Consider the following 20,288-nt stretch of genomic DNA (forward strand, 5'->3'; position numbering starts at 1 on the left):
GACTTTATATTCTAATGGTATAGGGCAACACAGAGTCCTCTCATCTTAAAAGTTATAATCACAGAGAATCTTATTCCAGGGGTGGTGGAGTGAGTTAATTGGTCAAACCTTTCCATAGGTAACAATTATAATATCTGGCAAAATATATTAAAAGTCTTCAAATATTTTAAGGCACTATGAAATGACCAAAAGCATCAGGAACAAGAAAAGTTTATCTTTGGAATGGGTAAGAAATGGGAACTTGTGGCATTCTGTTCTGAGGGTCATCACCAGTTCTCATAGCCAGGCAACAAAAAAAATGGCATCTTACTGTTTCAAGGTGACAAAGGACAGTGCTGGCAGAGCAGCTGGAAATTTAGTTGGGATAGTCTGAAAGTGAGAGAGCTGCAAAAGGAGTGAGACCCAAAATTTGAGCGTAAACTCTGCTCAGATCCTTGGCTGTCCACTAAACTTTGCTAGCAATGGCAGGGGAGAGAAATCTGGGAACTCTGCTAAATAAGGAAGTATAAGAGCGAAACATGGAAGGTGAGAGAACTGAGCAGAGATGTCAGCTGCTACATACCTCAAGGAAAACATTTTGCATTTTGAGGCCAGGCAAGTTAACTGCCTGCTAAAATACAGGACTAACAATCCTCAGAAGAACATAACACAGAGTTACCAGAGTATATTATCCAAAATCTCCAGTGTTCAACCCAAAATTAATAGGTATGCAAAGAAACCAGAAATTTAGATCTATCCTCAGGAAAAAAAGAAGTTAATAGAATCTGATTTTGGGTGGGCCCAGATGTTAGATTTGTCAGACAAAGCAGCTGTTATAACTATATCAGAGAACTAAAGGAAAGCATAAGTATACAGAGAATCTCAACAGAGAAATGAAAACTATAAAATAGAACCAAGGATTTCCAGATTCAGCTCTGACATGCAAAGAGCTTGTGAGTTATCAGTCCTATCCTTACAACAAGAAAAAAGCTGAACAAACTTGAAAATTACTTTCTTGGAACTATCAGAGAACTGAGGTCACAGGACAAACTGCCACCCTGAAATCTGGAGAAAGGTAAGAGTCACAGCTAAGATCTGCTTACCTCAAACAGAATCCACTAGAGCCATAAATTGTAAGACTTAAATGGTAATTTTGATAGATTGCTGGAGGCTGAATGTTAACGAGTATGAGAGAAACTCCTGGGGAGCTGCAGTTCTTAGGGAGACCTCATACCTTTGTGGGGTTTAACCTCCAGGAGTCTCACTAGGTTCTCAGGTGAAGAGCCAAGAAAGATCCCATTATGACTGTGGCAGGGTGAAGGGAAAAGTAACCACTGTGAAATATACCCCGAGCATTTTCCATAACAAAGATCTATTCTCCAGGGGAAAAGACTTTACCAGAGCTTTTTCCCACCTAGAGGAAGAGCATTTCCCTGACTCTAGCCCCATCTAGCCTTCTTGTCTGGGTAAAGAGCAGACTAAGAAACACTTGTGAAGGTCACAGTTTGGTGATACAGACTCAGTAAAATTCTGAAAATCAATCATAAGAATATAGAACATTTCCTCTCTGCCGAAACTTAAAACCACACCAACAGGATTCCAGTATAATAACTGGATTATAGTTAAAAGACCTGTAAGACGCAGACTCTTCCAAGAGTAGTTTTAAAGGAAGAGGAGGAGACAGAAATATGGAAAGGAGAGGAGACAGAAATGTGGAAAGGAGAGGAGACAGAAATATGGAAACTACAGCAATTTGAAGCCTCTGACACCTAAAGCTACAACAAACAAACACAGGCTACCTCCTGGTTGGATTAATATAAAACCTCACACTAAAAGCCTATCTCCCTCACTTCCTATTAGCCAATACATCATGCGTGGGTTTCAACAAAAAATTATAAGATATGCTAAAAGGCAAGAAAAAACTAAGTCTGAAGAGGGAAAGCAAGCATCAGAACCAGACTCAAGTATGATTTTGGAATTAACCAAACAGGAAATTTAAAATCGCTGTGATTGGGACTTCCGTGGCAGTCCAGTGGTTAGGACTGCGTGCTTCCACTGCAGGGGGCACAGGTTCAATCCCTGGTCAAGGAACTAAGATCCTGCATGCCGTGCAGTACAGCCAAAAAGAAAAAAAAAAAAAAGCTATGATTAATACGTTAAGGACTTTAATGGGAAAAAGTACACAACCTGCAAGAACAGATGGCTAATGTAAGCAGAAGATGGAATCTGTAAGAACAAATTAAAAAATCATGCTAGAAATCAAAGACACTGTAAATAGAAATGAAGAATACCTTTGAAGGGCTCACCAGTAGATGGGACACAACTGAGGAAAGAATCAGAAAGCTTGAAGATATGTCAATTGCATTGTCTCAAACTGAAATGCAAAGAGAAAAAATAATGAAAAAACAACAAAACATACAAAAACTGTGGAACAGTTTCAAAGAATGTAGCATATGTGTAATTGGAATACCAGAAGAGAAAAAGGAAATGCAGCAGAAAAAAAATTTAAATTAATAATGGTGAAAGGGCTTCCCTGTTGGTGCAGTGGTTGAGAGTCCGCCTGCTGATGCAGGGGACACGGGTTCGTGCCGCGGTCCGGGAAGATCCCACATGCCACGGAGCGGCTAGGCCTGTGAGCCATGGCTGCTGAGCCTGTGCGTCCGGAGCCTGAGCTCCACAACGGGAGAGGCCACAACAGTGAGAGGCCCGCGTACCGCAGGAAAAAAAAAAAAATAATAATGGTGAAGATTTTCCAAATTAAATGCAGACACCAAACCACAGATTCAGGAAGCTTAGAGAACTCCAAGCAGGATAAATACCCCAAAATTGTATAAATAGGCATATTATATTTAAACTGAAGAAAACCAAAGATAAAGAAAAAATCTTGAAAGAAGCCTAGGGGGGTAAGGAAACCCTACCTATAGGTGAACAAGAATGAGAAATTCAGTGGGCTCCTTATAAGAAATCATGTAAACAAGATGATAGTGGAGTGAAATATTCAGTGTTGAAAGAAAACCACCATCCTAGAATTCTATGTCTAGTGAAATTATCCTTCAAAAGTGAAGGGGAATAGCTTCCTTAGACCAAAAAAAAAAAAAAAAAGAAGAGCAAACTAACAAAAACCAAAGGAATTTGTCACCAGTAGATTGGCCTTGCAAGAAAGGCTAACGGAAGTTCTTCAGGGAGAAGAAAAATTATTACAGGTCAGAAACTCAGATCTACTTATACAAAAGAAGAGCTTTGGAGGAGGAATAAATGAAGATAAAATCTTTTCTTTTTCTTATTCTTAATAGATCTCTATCAATCTAAAAGATAACTATTTAAAGTAATAGTAGTTATGATGGTATTGGGTGGTAATTGTTTATGGATTGGTTAAATAAGTGACAGTAATATCATAGGGATAGGAGGGGAGAAATGGGAAAACTCTGTTAAAAGGTACCTGTACTGTACATGAAGTAGTATAGTGTTATTTGATGGTGGACTTAGTTTAAAATGTATATTGCCATCTATAGGGCAAACACTAAAAAAACTTTTTAAAATAATTGATATGTTAAGAGGGAAGATAAAATGGAATTACTAAATGCTCAGCTAAAACTAGAGGAGACAAAAAGGAGGTACAACAAATAGAAAACTGTTGCAAGTGTAGTAGATATTAATTTAACGATATCAATAATTTATTTTTTAAAATTTTTATTTATTTGGCTGTGCTGCGTCCTAGTTGTGGCACGTGGGATCTTTTTAGTTGTGGCACGTGGGGTCTTTAGTTGCGGCATGCGACCTCTTAGTTGCGGCGTGTGGGATCTAGTTCCCCGACCTGGCATTGAACCCAGGCCCCTGGCATTGGGAGCACAGAGTCTTAGCCACTGGATCACCAGGGAAGTTCCTCAATAATTACTTTAAATGTGAATGATCTAAATACATAAATCAAAAGATAAGAGATTGTCAAAGTGGATAAAAAGACAAGATTCAACCATATGTCATCTACAAGAAACCCACTTTAAACATAAAGGCTTAGAAATGTTCAAAGGAAAAGGTTAGAGAAAGATACTTCATGCTAACACAACCATTAAAAAGCTGGAGTAGCTATATTAATTTCAGACAAAGTAGGCTTTCAGAATCAGTAAAATTATCAGGAATTGCATAATGATAAATGGTTTGATTTTCCAAGAAGACATGACAATCCTTAATGTGTGTATGCACCCAACAACAGAGAATCAAAGTATGTGAGGCAAAAACTGATAGAAATGCAAGGACAAATAGACAAATACACTATTATAGTTGGAGACTTCAGCATCCCTTTTTCAATAGTTGATAGATCAATCAATAATAATAATAGATCTAGAGGAGAATTCCTCTTCTTGAAAAAGAACATTACAAAAACTCTACAGCTAACATCATACTCACTGGTGAGAAACTATATGCTTTCCCTCTAGGAATAAGGCAAGAATATTTTCTCTAATCACTTCTATTCACCATCATACTAGAAGTCTTAGATAGCGCAATAGGACAAGAAATAGAAATGAAAGGTATACAGGCTGGGAAGGAATAAATAAAACTCTTTACAGATGACATGACTGTCTACATAGAGAATCCTAAATAACCACCACAATAACAAAAAAGCCTGGAACAAAAAATGAGTATAGCCAGTTCACAGGATGCAAGGTTAATATTCAAAAGTCAATTTCTTCCACCCCAATGTTCATAGCAACATTATTTATAATAGCCAAGATATGTAAGCAACCTAAGTCCATATAGATTCAATGGAATAGTACTCAGCCATATAAAGAATGAAATTTTGCAATTTGCAACAATATGGATGGACCTGGAGGTATTATGCTTAGTGAAATAAGTCAGACAGAGAAAAATAAATACTGTCTGTATTCACTTGTGTGTGGAATATAAAAAATAAAACAAACTGGTGACTATAACAAAAAAGAAACAGACCTACAGATATAGAGAACAAACTAGTGGTTACCAGTGGGGAGAGGAAAAGGGGGAGACACAAGATAGGAGTAGGGGATTAAGAAGTACACACTACTATGTATAAAATAAATAAGCTACAAGGATATATTGTACAGCACAGGGAATATAGCCAATATCTTATAATAACTATAAGTGAAGTATAATCTATAAAAATTTTGAATCATTTTGTACACCTGAAACTAATATAATATTGTAAATCAGTAAACCTCAGTTAAAAAGTCAATTGCTTCCTTATAAACCAGGAACAATTTAGAATTCTAAAAAATACCACTTACAGTAGAGCCAAAAAAATGAAATACTTAGGTATAAATCTAACAAAATATGTATAGGATCTATATGTGAAAAATTATAAAACTATGATGACAGAAAAGAAAAGGGAATGTAAATAAATGAAGAGATAGTCCATGTTCACGGATTGGAAGACTCAATGTTGTTAAGATGTCAGTTCTTTCCAACTTGATCTATAGATTCAATGCAATCCTAATGAAAATCTCAGAAAGCTATTTTGTAGATACCACCTACTTCTAAAATTTGTATGGAAAGGCAATAGCCTAAGATAGCCAACACAGTACCAAAAAAGAATAATGGTATTGGTGAAGGAATAGACATATAGATCAATGGAACAGAATAGAGAGTCCATAAATGGATCTACACAAATATAGTTGACTGATTTTTGGCAAAGAAAATTAAATTAGAGAAAGGATATTCTTTTCAACAAATGGAGTTAGAATAATTGAATGTCCTTGTGTAAAAACATGAACTTAGACACAGACCTTACACCTTTCACAAAAAATTAACTCACGGTGATCCGTAGACCTAAATGTAAACAAACTAAGACTTCTAGAATAAAACAGAAGAAAATCTATGTGACTTTGGGTTTGGCAATGAGTTTTTATATACAACACCAAAAGTATGATCCATGAGAAAAAAAGATGATGAATTAGACTTCATTAAAATGAAAAACTTCTGCTCTGTGAAAGACACTGTTAAGGGAATGAGAAGATTAGCCATAGATTTGGAGAAAATATTTGCAAAACACATATCTTATAAAGGATTTGTATCTAGGGGAATTCCCTGGCAGTCCAGTGGTTAGGACTCTGCGCTTCCACTGCAGTGGGCACGAGTTTAATACCTGGTCAGGAACTAAGATCCTGCATGGCATGTGGTGTGGCCAAAAAAAAAGAGACATATCTAATATATAGATAGATAGATATAGATAGATCTCTTAAAATTCATTCATAAGTAGCAAATAACCCAATTAAAAATGGGAAAAGGACTTAAACAGACACCTTACCAAAGAAAATATATAGATGGTAAATATATAAAAAGATGCTCGAGGGACTTCCCTGGTGGCGCAGTGGTTAAGAATATGCCTGCAAATGCAGGGGACACAGGTTCAGTCCCTGGTCCGGGAAGATCCCACATGCCATGGAGCAACTAAGCCCGTGTGCCACAACTACTGGTCCTGCGCTCTAGAGCCTGTGAGCCACAAATACTGAGCCCGCGTGCCACAACTACTGAAGCTTGCATGCCCAGAGCCCATGCTCCACAACAAGAGAAGCCACCATGAGAAGCCCGCGCACCGCAGCAAAGAGTAGACTCCGCTCGCTTCAACTAGAGAAAGCCCACAAGCAGCAATGAAGACCCAACACAGCCAAAAATAAATAAATCAATAAATTTAAAAAAAGATGCTCAACATCATTTGTCATTAGGGAATTACAAATTAAAATGAGATCTCATTATAACCTATTAGAATGGCTAAACAAACAAAACAAAGCAAAAACCTGACAATACCAATTGCTGACAAGGATGTGGAGCAATAGGAACTCTCATTATTTATGGGAATACAGAGTAGTACAGCCTCTTTTGAAGACGGTTTGATAGTTTCTTAAAAGCTAAACTTATTCAAACCGTTGGTATTTACCCAAATAAGTTGAAAATATGAACAGAAATAAAAAGGATTATTAAGGAATAGTATGAGCAATTATATGCCAACAAATTAGATAACCTAGATCAAATGGACACAATCTACCAAAACTGACTCAAACAGAAACAGAAAATTTGAATGGACCTATAGCTAGTAGGGAGATTGAATTAGCAAATTTAAAAACTATCCACAAAGAAAAGCCAAGGACCAGATATCTTCACTGGTGAATTCTACCAAACATTTAAAGAATTATCACCAATTTTTTTTTTTTACAAACTCTTCCAGAAAATAAAAAGAGAAGGGAACACCTCCCCAACTCATTCTATGAGGCCACTATCAACCACCCTGATACTAAAACTATAGAAAGACATAACAAGAAAACTACATAAACTATACCGTATAAATATAGATGCAAAATCCTCAGTAATACTTTAACAAACTGAGTCTAGCAACATATAAAAAGGATCATACATTATGACAAGTGGAGTTTATCCCAGGAATGCAAGGTTGGTTTAAAATATGAAAATAAATCAATGTAATACACAATACAGCCATATTATCATCTCAATTGTTATAGAAAAATCATTTGACAAAATTCAACACTCTTTCACAACAAAAATTCTCAAGAAGCTTGGAATAGCATGGATCTTTCCCAACCTGTTTGAGACCATCTATGAAAAACCTGTAATTAACATCATACTCACTGATGAAAGAATGGATATTTCCCTGCCTAAGATCAGGAACAAGACAAGTATGTCCATTCTTGTATTCAGTTGTACTAGAGTTTCTAGCCAGAGCAGTAGGCAAGAAAAAGAAATAAAAGTCATCCAGATCAGAAAGGGAAAAGTAAAATTATCTGTACTTGCAGATGACATGCTTGTATATAGAAAATCCTATAATGAAATACTGCTCTGCGCTATAAAGAAAGAAATTGCTGATACACAAAATAACATGATGGATCTCAAAATAGTCTGACTGAAAAAAGCCAGACACAAGAGAGTACATAGCATATTCCATTTTAAAATTCCATTTAAAAATTCCAAGAAAGGGGGCTTCCCTGGTGGCACAGTGGCTGAGAGTCCGCCTGCTGATGCAGGGGCCATGGGTTCGTGCCCCGGTCCGGGAAGATCCCACATGCCGCGGGGCGGCTGCGCCCGTGAGCCATGGCCGCTGAGCCTGTGCGTCCGGAGCCTGTGCTCCGCAAAGAGAGAGGCCACAACAGTGAGAGGCCCCCGTACCTCAAAAAAAAAAAACAAAAAAAACTTCCAAGAAAGGGAAATCTATGACAGAAAGCAGATCAGTGGTTTTCTGGGAGTGGATGTGGAGGATTGACTGCAAAGATGCATGAAGGAACTTATCAGTATGATGGGAATGTTCTATATCTTGATTATTATGATTGAGTTAAATGGGTGTTTACATTTGTGAAACCTCATAGAATGGTTCATTTAAAATGAGTGTCTGTGATGTAAATTATACCTTAATAAAGGTATAATTTAAAAAATCACATATACCTTTAATTTCAAAACTAGGATTCTATGAGAAACTACTTATTTCCTGCATGTAAGATGCTTTACTCTTTGAGCAACTAGTAATTAGCTATACAGTGAAAAAAATGTATGAGTATTTCTCTCAAAATCAAAACCAATTGCTTAAATAGGTATAAAAATGCTGAATGGGTTTGATTTTGAAATGTTGAATGAAACTTTTGCTTTGGAGGACATTGCTGGTATCTTAAAATTCAAAATTTAATAATTGGTGTCATAAATTCTTAGAAACAGTTTTCTGAAATTTTAAGCTTTACAAAAATATTAACAATTGAAATATAAGCTGAAAAATATTGGTATTAATGCTGCATCCCATTAGCATCAAGCAATAATCAAAGTGCTGCAGAGAACCCAAAAGATTACACCTAAGGAGACTGCTGGTAAATATGTTGAAAAGGAGTATCCCTTTTGGCTGACAGTAACGGTAAAAGTTATACTCAATTTTTTTTTTCCTTTCTTTCTTTTGATGACATTTAAATGATTGATAGGAAACAGGAACTGTAAAGAAAAGCAGAAAGAAGAGAAAGAGCACTGAACATCAAACAGTTAAGAAGCAATGAAGAGGGAAGCTATAATTGTTCTGCTGGGAGGCCAGCAGCCAACTATATCTATGGAGAACTTAACCTTTGAAACAAAAACAATCTGTTAAATGAACATAGTATCTCAAATTAGGCATGTCCCAAAACATTCTTATACCTAAGTATCAGAGACATAATCTATCGCTGCTTCAAGTGTCTACAATTCAGTGGATTATGAAAGTACAATCAAGAAAATTTCTACTGTATTGAAAAGTTGAGATGATTGTAGTGGGTTGCACACAGATTTTCATTAAAATGAAAAGATTTTAGAATTCAAAGCTTTAAACAGTTACCTAAAAGATTTCAATTGTTGCATTGCTCTCAAGTTGCTCATTGCTCTCAAGAAGCTTAAAATTAGTTAAACCTATTTCTCAAAGATGCTTAGTACCAAGTTTTAATTTTCTAAGTAAGTATATGTTGTCTTTTTCATGTTAATTTAATCATAAATAAATGTTTTCAACTTCAGAGTTCATGGGCCTTTCTTTCCAAGAATTCTGAGGCGTAGGAAAGGAAAAAGAGACTTTGGAAAGACTATAACACATATCGTAGCAAAAGTGATGACTACTGACATGGTAAGAAATACACTATTATTATTTGTTCATTTATATAGCTGCATATAATCAGAAAAGAAGCTCTTTGAAGGTTGGATTCTTATCTGACAGTAATGCCTTATTTCCTCCATTACGTCCAGCTCAGAGATTGGCAATTAATAGGTACTAAATAAATATATGTCAGCAACTATTTACAGAGTACCAGTCTTGTTGCCAGGTGCTATGCTAGTAGCTATGGGAGACAAATACGAAAAATACTGCATTTGAGGGAGATACAGTTTTGAACCAGACCCACAGTCTTGCTTCTTCCATACATTTGACAAGTTTGAATTATGGTGGAGATATGGACAAGTAAATAGGCTATTACAATTACAACACAAAATGATAAATGCTATGATAGGAGTATGTACAGAAGGCATATAAGATGGGTACATAAGCCAGAGTTAGGAATTCTGGCAGTGCTGGCTGGAAGAAATAACCAGATGAAACCTGAAGGATGAGTGTAAATTTAACCAGCCCAAGAGGGGAAAGTGTTCTAAGTCAGAGTAAATATTTCTATCTCGTTTGACCTCTCAGTAGCATTTCACAGCTCTCTCCTTGGAATACTCTTTTTCATTGTCTTCTGTTACAATACTTTGCTGGTTTCAGTCTGTCTAGTTTTTTTATCCTTCTGTCCTCTAAATGCTTGGAACTTATCTTTTTTCTGCACTATAATATCCCTAAGTGATTTATCTGATCTCTTCCCATGACTTCAGTTATATACACTGATAATCTAAAATATGTATCCACAGCCCACGTTTCCGTTCTGAGCCCCAGACCTATATGTCTAGCTGCCTATTACTCATCACCCCTTGATTACTTCAACTCAGATGTCCACAATTAAATTCATGATCTTATCCATTGACTTGTTTATATACTAGAGTTCTCTGTTTCAGTAAATGGCTCCACTATCTACCCAGTTGTTAATTACAATCTTCTGAGAGTTAGCCTAATCCTATCCCTCATCACCTTCATGTACCCTCTTTTATTCCTCATTAATACCATATCCTGGTGTACACCATGTTGTTTCAGAGAGCTACTGCACATCCTTTAGGTCTCAATTTAAATGTCATTTCCGTAGAAAAAGGCTTTCTCAACCTTCCAGAATACATTTTACTACATATTCCCATGTACCCTGCACTTTCTCTTATTGGCACTTTTCCTTATCATGACTGTATTAAATACTTTTGTGGCTATCTATTGCATGTCTGTCTCTTCTACTAGAATATGAGCTTCTTGAGAGCAAGGGGTGTATGTTTACCATTCATCCAATCACCTAGCATGATGCTTAGCACGAGGTAGGTGCTGAGCAGTTTTTGTTGAATTAGTAAATGAGTGCATGTTTGACAAGAGAGTATGGGGTATATGTGAAGAACTAAAAGAAGTCCAGCGAGGATGGTGTTTAATACCTAGGAGGAGAGTGGTTAGAGATAAAGCTGGACTATTAGACTGGTCTTATCTGCTATTCTACCCATTTTTATTATTTTCAACAAAATTTAACTTTCCTTTGATTTGCTTATTAGATCAGATTTTCAATAACAATTATTCCACCAATTATATTTGTAAACATCTTTTAAAACATCATTGTAAAGTAAGGTATAGATTTTGCTTTTATCTCCAGCCTTTTAAAATATTTTTATTTATCTTTCTTTTGTTTTTAAATCTGTTTTTGGCTTTATTTTCCTATATGGCAGTAAGAAATTTATTTGATTTTTATTCAGTGCTTTGCAACCCTTTCTTCATTTGTGTAAGTAAATATCCATGAACTTCAGAGGACAGGATAATGAGAGGAAGGCTACTCTGAGAAGGCAGTATCATCAACTTCCACTTTGCTTGGATCTTTGATTTTAGATTTACCTTTGAGGTTGACAAATTTTAATTTGACGGTAGTTGCAGCTATGTACATAAGCCTTTAACAATTTTATCAACTTTGAAGATTCTTTACTTGGTGTTTTTCCTCCTCTATACTCTCTCCTTAAACAGTTTTATCCATGCCCATCATCTTTATGCTGGTGATCTTCACAAGTAGTATAGCGAAAAGGCATGGACTTTGTAGTCAGGTAAATAGCCTGTCTTGGGCAAGCTGCCTAACCTCTGAACCTCAATTTCTATTTGCAGAGTGCTTTAAAAAGAGAAAAAACTGTGTACTGTTCTGATGAGGATGATGATCTCTGGAGCCAAACTGCCTGGATCCAGATTCTGGCTTTGGCACTTACTACTTATGTGATTTTCAACAAGTTATTTGCCCATTTGTGCTTTAGTTCCTCATTTGTAAAATGGGGATAATACCTTATTTCCTTATTTATAGAGCTATGAGTGTTCCTTATTTATAGAGCTATGAAGATTAAATGAGTTCATATATGTGACGTGCTTAGAATAATGGCCAGCACATAGTAAGTACTAAATAAATATTTTATTACTACTATTACGGCTACCACCACCACTGACACCTTATAGGGTTTTTTGAGAATGAAATGAGATGCTATGTATAAAATACCTAGCAGTGTCTGGCAAACAGCGGTTTTTCAGTAATTTCATTCCCTTTTCTCTTTCCCTTCTTGCTTGTATTCTTTGCTGACCAACATTACTACAAGTTCTTCCCAGCACCTTTACCTTATGTCTCACTAACATACAACAATCCTAAATTTGAACTTATTAATTTAAAAATTTTTTTTTGAATTTTATTTTATTTATTTTTTTATACAGCAGGTTCTTACTAGTCATCAATTTTATACACATCAGTGTATACATGTCAATCCCAATCACCCAATTCAGCACACCACCATCCCCATCCCCCCATGGCTTTCCCCCCTTGGTGTCCATACGTATGCTCTCTACATCTGTGTCTCAACTTCTGCCCTGCAAATTGGTTCATCTGTACCATTTTTCTAGGTTCCACATACATGCGTTAATATACATTTGTTTTTCTCTTTCTGACTTACTTCACTCTGTATGACAGTCTCTCGATCCATCCACATCTCAACAAATGACTCAATTTCATTTCTTTTTATGGCTGAGTATTATTCCATTGTATATATGTACCACATCTTCTTCATCCATTCGTCTATCGATGGGCATTTAGGTTGTTTCCATGACCTGGCTATTGTAAATAGTGCTGCAGTGAACATTGGGGGGCATGTGTCTTTTTGAATTATGGTTTTCTCTGGGTATAGGCCCAGTAGTGGGATTGCTGGATCATATGGTAATTCTATATTTAGTTTTGTTTGTTTGTTTGTTTGTTTTTGCGGTACGCGGGCCTCTCCCTGCTGTGGCCTCTCCCGCTGCGGAGCACAGGCTCTGGACGCGCAGGCTCAGCGGCCATGGCTCACGGGCCTAGCCGCTCCGCGGCATGTGGGATCTTCCCGGAAAGGGGCACGAACCCGTGTCCCCTGCATCGGCAGGTGGATTCTCAACTGCTGTGCCACCAGGGAAGCCCTCTATATTTAGTTTTTTAAGGAACCTCCATACTGTTCTCCATAGTGGCTGTGTCAGTTTGCATTCCCACCAACAGTGCAAGAGGGTTCCCTTTTCTCCACACCCTCTCCAGCATTTGTTGTTTGTAGATTTTCTGTTGATGCCCATTCTAACTGGTGTGAGGTGATACCTCATTGTAGTTTTGATTTGCATTTCTCTAATGATTAGTGATGTTGAGCAGCTTTTCATGTGCTTCTTGGCCATCCGTATGTCTTCTTTGCAGAAATGTCTATGTAGGTCTTCTGGCCATTTTTGGATTGGGTTGTTTGTTTCTTTAATATTGAACTGTATGAGCTGTTTATATATTTTGGAGATTAATCCTTTGTCCGTTAATTCGTTTGCAAATATTTTCTCCCATTCTGAGAGCTGTCTTTTCATCTTGTTTATGGTTTCCTTTGCTGTGCAAAAGCTTTTAAGTTTAATTAGGTCCCATTTGTTTATTTTCGTTTTTATTTTCATTACTCTAGGAGGTGGGTCAAAAAAGATCTTGCTGTGATTTATGTCAAAGAGTGTTCTTCCTATGTTTTCCTCTAAGAGTTTTATAGTGTCCGGTCTTACATTTAGGTCTCGAATCCATTTTGAGTTTATTTTTGTGTATGGTGTTAGGGAGTGTTCTAATTTCATTCTTTTACATGTAGCTGTCCAGTTTTCCCAGCACCACTTACTGAAGGTACTGTCTTTTCTCCACTGTGTATCCTCGCCTCCTTTGTCATACATTAGTTGACCATAGGTCCGTGGGTTTATCTCTGGGCTTTCTATCTTGTTCCATTGATCTATATTTCTGTTTTTGTGCCAGTACCATATTGTCTTGATTACTGTAGCTTTGTAGTATAGTTTGAAGTCAGGGAGCCTAATTCCTCCAACTCTGTTTTTCTTTCTCAAGATTGCTTTGGCTATTCGGGGTCTTTTGTGCCTTCATACAAATTTTAAGAGTTTTCGTTCTAGTTCTGTTAAAACTACCACTGGTAATTTGATAGGGATAGCATTGACTCTGTAGATTGCTTTGGGTAGTATAGTCATTTTCACAATATTGATTCTTCCAATCCAAGAGCATGGTATATCTCTCCATCTGTTTGTGTCATCTTTGATTTCTTTCATCAGTGTCTTATAATTTTCTGAGTACAGGTCTTTTACCTCCTTAGGTAGGTTTATTCCTGGGTATTTTATTCCTTTTGTTGCAATGGTGAATGGGATTGTTTCCTTAATTTCTCTTTCTGATCTTTCATTATTTGTGTATAGGAATGCAAGAGATTTCTGTGCATTAATTTTGTATCCTGCAACTTTACCAGATTCATTGAAGAGCTCTAGTAGTTTTCTTGTGGCATCTTTAGGATTATCTATTTTTAGTATCATGTCATTGGCAAACAGTCACAGCTCTACTTCTTCTTTTCCAATTTGTATTCCTTTCATTTCTTTTTTTTCTCGGATTGCCGTGGCTAGGACTTCCAAAACTATGTTGAATAATAGTGGTGAGAGTGGACTTCCTTGTTTTGTACGTGATCTTAGAGGAAATGCTTTCAGTTTTTCACCATTGAGAATGATGTTTGCTGTGGGTTAGTCATATATGGCCTTTATTACGTTGAGGTAGGTTCCCTCTATGCCCCCTTTTGGAGAGTTTTTATCATAAATGGGTGTTGAATTTTGTCAAAAGTATTTTCTACATCTATTGAGATGATCATATGGTTTTTATTCTTCAGTTTGTTAATATGGTATATCACATTGATTGATTTGCATATACTGAAGAATCCTTGCATCCCTGGGATAAATCCCACTTGATCAAGGTGTATGATCCTTTTAATGTGTTGTTGAATTCTGTTTGTTAGTATTTTGCTGATGATTTTTGCATCTATATTCATCAGTGATATTGGTCTGTAATTTTCTTTTTTTGTAGTATCTTTGTCTGGTTTTGGTGTCAGGGTAATTGTGGCCTTGTAGAATGAGTTTGAGAGTGTTCCTTCCTCCGCAATGTTTTGGAAGAGTTTGAGAAGGATGGGTGTTAGCTCTTCTCTAAGTGGTTGACAGAATTTGCCTGTGAAGCCATCTGGTCCTGGACTTTTGTTTGTTGGAAGATTTTTAATAACACTTTCAATTTCATTACTTGTGATTGGTCTGTTCATATTTTCTATTTCTTCCTGGTTCAGTCTTGGAAGGTTATACCTTTCTAAGAATTTGTCCATTTCTTCCAGGTTGTCCATTTTGTTGGCATAGAGTTGCTTGTAGTAGTCTCTTAGGATGCTTTGTATTTCTGAGGTGTCTCTTGTAACATCTCCTTTTTCATTTCTAATTTTATGATTTGAGTCCTCTCCCTCTTTTTCTTGATGAGTCTGGCTAAAGGTTTATCAATTTTATTTATCTTCTCAAAGAACCAGCTTTTAGTTTTATTGATCTTTGCTATTGTGTTCTTTGTTTCTAATTCATTTATTTCTGCTCTGATCTTTATGATTTCTTTCCTTCTGCTAACTTTGGGTTTTGTTTGTTCTTCTTTCTCTCGTTCCTTTAGGTGTAAGGCTAGATTGTTTATTTGAGATTTTTCATGTTTCTTGGGATAGGCTTGTATAGCTATAAACTTCCCTCTTAGAACTGCTTTTGCTGCATCCCATAGGTTTTGGATTGTCATGTTTTCATTGTCATTTGTCTCTAGGTATTTTTTGATTTCTTCTTTGATTTCTTCAGTGATCTCTTGGTTATTTAGTAACGTATTGTTTAGCCTCCATGTGTTTGTGTTTCTTTCGGGTTTTTTCCCCTGTAATTGATTTCTAATCTCATAGCATTTTGGTCAGAAAAGATGCTTGATATGATTTCGATTTTCTTAATTTACTGAGGCTTGATTTGTGACCCAGGATGTGATCTATCCTGGAGAATGTTCTGTGCGCACTTGAGAAGAAAGTGTAATCTGCTGTTTTTGGATGGAATGTCCTATAAATATCAATTAAATCTATGTGGTCTATTGTGTCATTTAAAGCTTCTGTTTCCTTATTTGTTTTCATTTTGGATGATCTGTCCATTGGTGTAAGTGAGGTGTTAAAGTCCCCCACTATTACTGTGTTACTGTTGATTTCCTCTTTTATAGCTGTTAGCAGTTGCCTTATGTATTGAGGTGCTCCTATGTTGGGTGCATATATATGTATAATTGTTATATCTTCTTCTTGGATTGATCCCTTGATCATTATGTAGTGTCCTTCCTTGTCTCTTGTAACGTTCTTTATTTTAAAGTATTTTATCTGATATGAGTATTGCTACTCCAGCTTTCTTTTGATTTCCGTTTGCATGGAATATCTTTTTCCATCCCCTCACTTTCAGTCTGTATGTGTCCCTAGGTCTGAAGTGGGTCTCTTGTAGACAGCATACAGATGGGTCTTGTTTTGTATCCATTCAGCAAGCCTGTGTCTTTTGGTTGGGGCATTTAATCCATTCACGTTTAAGGTAATATCGATATGTATGTTCCTATGACCACTCTCTTAATTGTTTTGGGTTTGTTTCTGTAGGTCCTTTTTTTCTCTTGTGTTTCTCACCTAGAGAAGTTCCTTTAGTATTTGTTGTAGAGCTAGTTTGGTGGTGCTGAATTCTCTTAGCTTTTGCTTGTCTGTAAAGCTTTTGATTTCTCCATCGAATCTGAATGAGATCCTTGCCGGGTATAGTAATCTTGGTTGTAGGTTCTTCCCTTTCATCACTTTAAGTATATCATGCCATTCCCTTCTCGCTTGTAGAGTTTCTGCTGAGAAATCAGCTTTTATCCTTATGGGAGTTCCCTTGTATGTTATTTGTCATTTTTCCCTTGCTGCTTTCAATAATTTTGCTTTGTCTTTAATTTTTCCCAATTTGATTACTGTGTGTCTCGGTGTGTTTCTCCTTGGGTTTATCTTGCCTGGGACTCGCTGCACTTCCTGGACTTGGGTGGCTATTTCCTTTCCCATGTTAGGGAAGTTAATTTTTTTTTTTTTTTTTGCGGTACACGGGCCTCTCACCATTGTGGCCTCTCCCGCTGCGGAGCACAGGCTCTGGACGCGCTCCGGATGCGCAGGCTCAGTGGCCATGGCTCACAGGCCTAGCTGCTCTGTGGCATGTGGGATCTTCCCGGACTGGGGCACGAACCCGCGTCCCCTGCATCGGCAGGCGGACTCTCAACCAGTGCGCCACCAGGGAAGCCCCCCATGTTAGGGAAGTTTTCGACTATAATCTCTTCAAATATTTTCTCTGGTCCTTTCTCTGTCTTCTTCTTCTTCTGGGACCCCTATAACGCGAATGTTGTTGCGTTTAATGTTGTCCCAGAGGTCTCTTAGGCTGTCTTCATTTCTTTTCATTCTTTTTTCTTAATTCTGTTCCGCAGCAGTGAATTCCACCATTCTGTCTTTCACTTATCTGTTCTTCTGCCTCAGTTATTCTGCTATTGATTCCTTGTAGTGTAGTTTTCATTTCAATTATTGTATTATTCATCTGTGTTTGTTTGTTCTTTGATTCTTCTAGGTCTTTGTTAAACATTTCTTGCATCTTCTCAATCTCTGCCTCCATTCTTTTTCTGAGGTCCTGGATCATCTTCACTATCATTATTCTGAATTCTTTTTCTGGAAGGTTGCCTATCTCCACTTCATTTAGTTGTTTTTCTGGCATTTTATCTTGTTGCTTCATCTGGTACATAGCCCTCTGCCTTTTCGTCTTGTCTGTCTTTCTGTGAATGTGGTTTGTTCTGCAGGCTGCAGGATTGTATTTCTTCTTGCTTCTGCTTTCTGCCCTCTGGTGGATAAGGCTATCTTAAGAGGCTTGTGTAAGTTTCCTGGTGGGAGGGACTGGTGGTGGGTAGCGCTGACTGTTGCTCTGGTGGGCAGAGCTCAGTAAAACTTTAATCCATTTGACTGTTGATGGGTGGGGCTGGGTTTCCTCCCTGTTGGTTTTTTGGCCTGAGGCAACCCAGCACTAGAGGCTACAGGCTCTTTGATGGGACTAATGGCAGACTCCGGGAGGGCTCATGCCAAGGAGTACTTCCCAGAACTTCTGTTGCCAGTGTCCTTGTCCCCACCGTGAGCCACAGCTGCCCTCTGCCTCTTCAGGAGACCCTCCAACACTAGCAGGTAGGTCTGGTTCAGTCTCCCCTGGGGTCACTGCTCCTTCCCCTGGGTCCTGATGTGCACACTACTTTGTGTGTGCCCTCCAAGAGTGGAGTCTCTGTTTTCCCCAGTCCTGTCGAAGTCCTGCAATCAATTCCCACTAGGCTTCAAAGTCTGGTTCTCTAGGAATTCCTCCTCCTGTTGCCAGACCCTCAGGTTGGGAAGCCTGACATGGGGCTCAGAACCTTCACTCCAGTGGGTGGGCTTCTGTGGTATGTGTTCTCCAGTCTGTGAGTCACCCACCCAGCAGTTATGGGATTTGATTTTACTGTGATTGCGCCCCTCCTACCGTCTCATTGTGGCTTCTCCTTTGTCTTTGGATGTGGGGTATCTTTTTTGGTGAGTTCCAGTGTCTTCTTGTAGATGACTGTGCAGCAGCTAGTTGTGATTTTGGTGTTCTCACAAGAGGGAGTGAGAGCACATCCTTCTACTCCGCCATGGTGTTTCCTCGACCTGAACTTATTAATTTTTTTTAACTTATTAATTAATCCCATCCCTAGTCCTCCTGTATTCTCTATTGAATTAATGTCCTAAATATCCTTCCAGTCAACTACATATGTTAAACCATATATGTTTAACTTTTTAAAGAACCAATAAACTGTTTTCCACAGCGGCTGAACCATTTTACATTCCCACCAGCAATGTTTGAGGGTTCTGATTTCTCCACATCTTTATCAACACTTATCTGTCTCTTTCATTAAAGTCATCCTAGTGGTATATGAAGTGGTATCTCATTGTGATTTTGATTTTCATTTCGTCTTTTCATGTGCTTGTTGGCCATTTGTATCTCTGGTTTGGAGAGATATCTCTTCAAGTCCTATGCCCATTTTTGATTGGGCTGTTTGTCTTTTTGTTACTGATTATGAATTCCTTGTATATTCTGGATACTAGATTCATATTAGATGTATGTTTATGTATGTTTTCTCCCATTTCATAGTTGTCTTTTCACTTTCTTAATAATGTTCTTTGATGCACAGACGTTTTAAAGTTTGGTGAAGTTCAGTTTATCTATTTCTTCTTTTATTACTCATGCTTTTGGTATCATACCAAAGAATCCACTGCCAAATCCAAGGTCATAAAAATTTAACCTTATGTTTTCTCTTAAGAGTTTTATAGTTTTAGCTCTTACATTTAGGTCATCGATCCATTTTGAGTTAATTTTTGTATATGGTGTGAGTGAGGAGTCCAGTTCTATTTCTTTGCATGTAGATATCCCGTTGTCCCACCACCATTGTTGAAGAGACTGTTCTTTCCTCCACTGAATAGTCTTGGCACCCTTGTTGAAAATCAGTTGGCCTTGGTTGTATGGGTTTATTTCTGGGCTTTCAGTTCTGTTTCAGATACTGTCTATCCTTATGACAGTATCACACAGTTCAATTACCATAGCTTTGTAGTAAGTTTTGAAATCAGAGGTGTGAGTTCTCCAATTTTTTTTTCAGTACTGTCTTGGATATTCAGGGTCCCTTGCAATTCCATATAAATTTGAGGATAAGATCTTCCATTTCTGCTAAAAAGGCTATTGGAATTTTGACAGGAATTACATTGAATCTGTAGATCAATTAGGGTATTATTGCCATCTTAGCAATATGAAAAGCTTCCAATCCATAAACATGGAGCCTTCCAATTTACTTAGGCATTCTTTAATTTCTTTCAGCAAAGTTTTGTAGTTTTTACATAAAGGCTTTCACCTTATATGTATGTAAAAATTATTCCTAGATATTTTATTATTTTGGATGCTCTTGTAAATAGAATTATTTCCTTAATTTTCTTTTCAGATTGTTCATTGCTGGTATATAGAAACAAAACTGACTTGTGTGTTGATCTTGTGTCCTGCAACTTTGCTGAATTTAATAGCTATCATACTTTTTTGGTGAATTCTTTTGGGATTTTCTATGTATATGATATGTAGAATCATGTTGTCTGCAAATAGAAATAGTTTTACTTCTTCCTTTCTAGTCTAGATGCCTTTTATTTATTTTTACCTAGTTGCTCAGGCTAGAACTTCTTCTGGCTAGTACAGTGTTGAATAGCAGTGGTAAAAATGGGTGTCTTTGTTTTGTTCCTGATCGTAGGGAAGTGTTACAGGATGAACTGTGTCTCTCCAGAATTCG

General features: G+C 37.3%; 1 protein-coding gene across 1 annotated transcript in view; it reads left to right on the forward strand.

Annotated features, from left to right (window-relative positions):
• SHCBP1L (SHC binding and spindle associated 1 like) overlaps positions 1-20,288 on the forward strand; it is a 45,989-nt gene that overhangs the window by 13,649 nt on the left and 12,052 nt on the right. The window contains exon 7 of the mRNA XM_019918690.3: positions 9,478-9,583. Within this exon, the coding sequence (XP_019774249.2) occupies positions 9,478-9,583 (106 nt within the window). The remainder of the gene's footprint in view (positions 1-9,477; positions 9,584-20,288) is intronic.

This window comes from Tursiops truncatus, chromosome 1 (genome assembly GCF_011762595.2).
Source record: "Tursiops truncatus isolate mTurTru1 chromosome 1, mTurTru1.mat.Y, whole genome shotgun sequence".
Lineage (NCBI taxonomy): Eukaryota > Metazoa > Chordata > Mammalia > Artiodactyla > Delphinidae > Tursiops > Tursiops truncatus.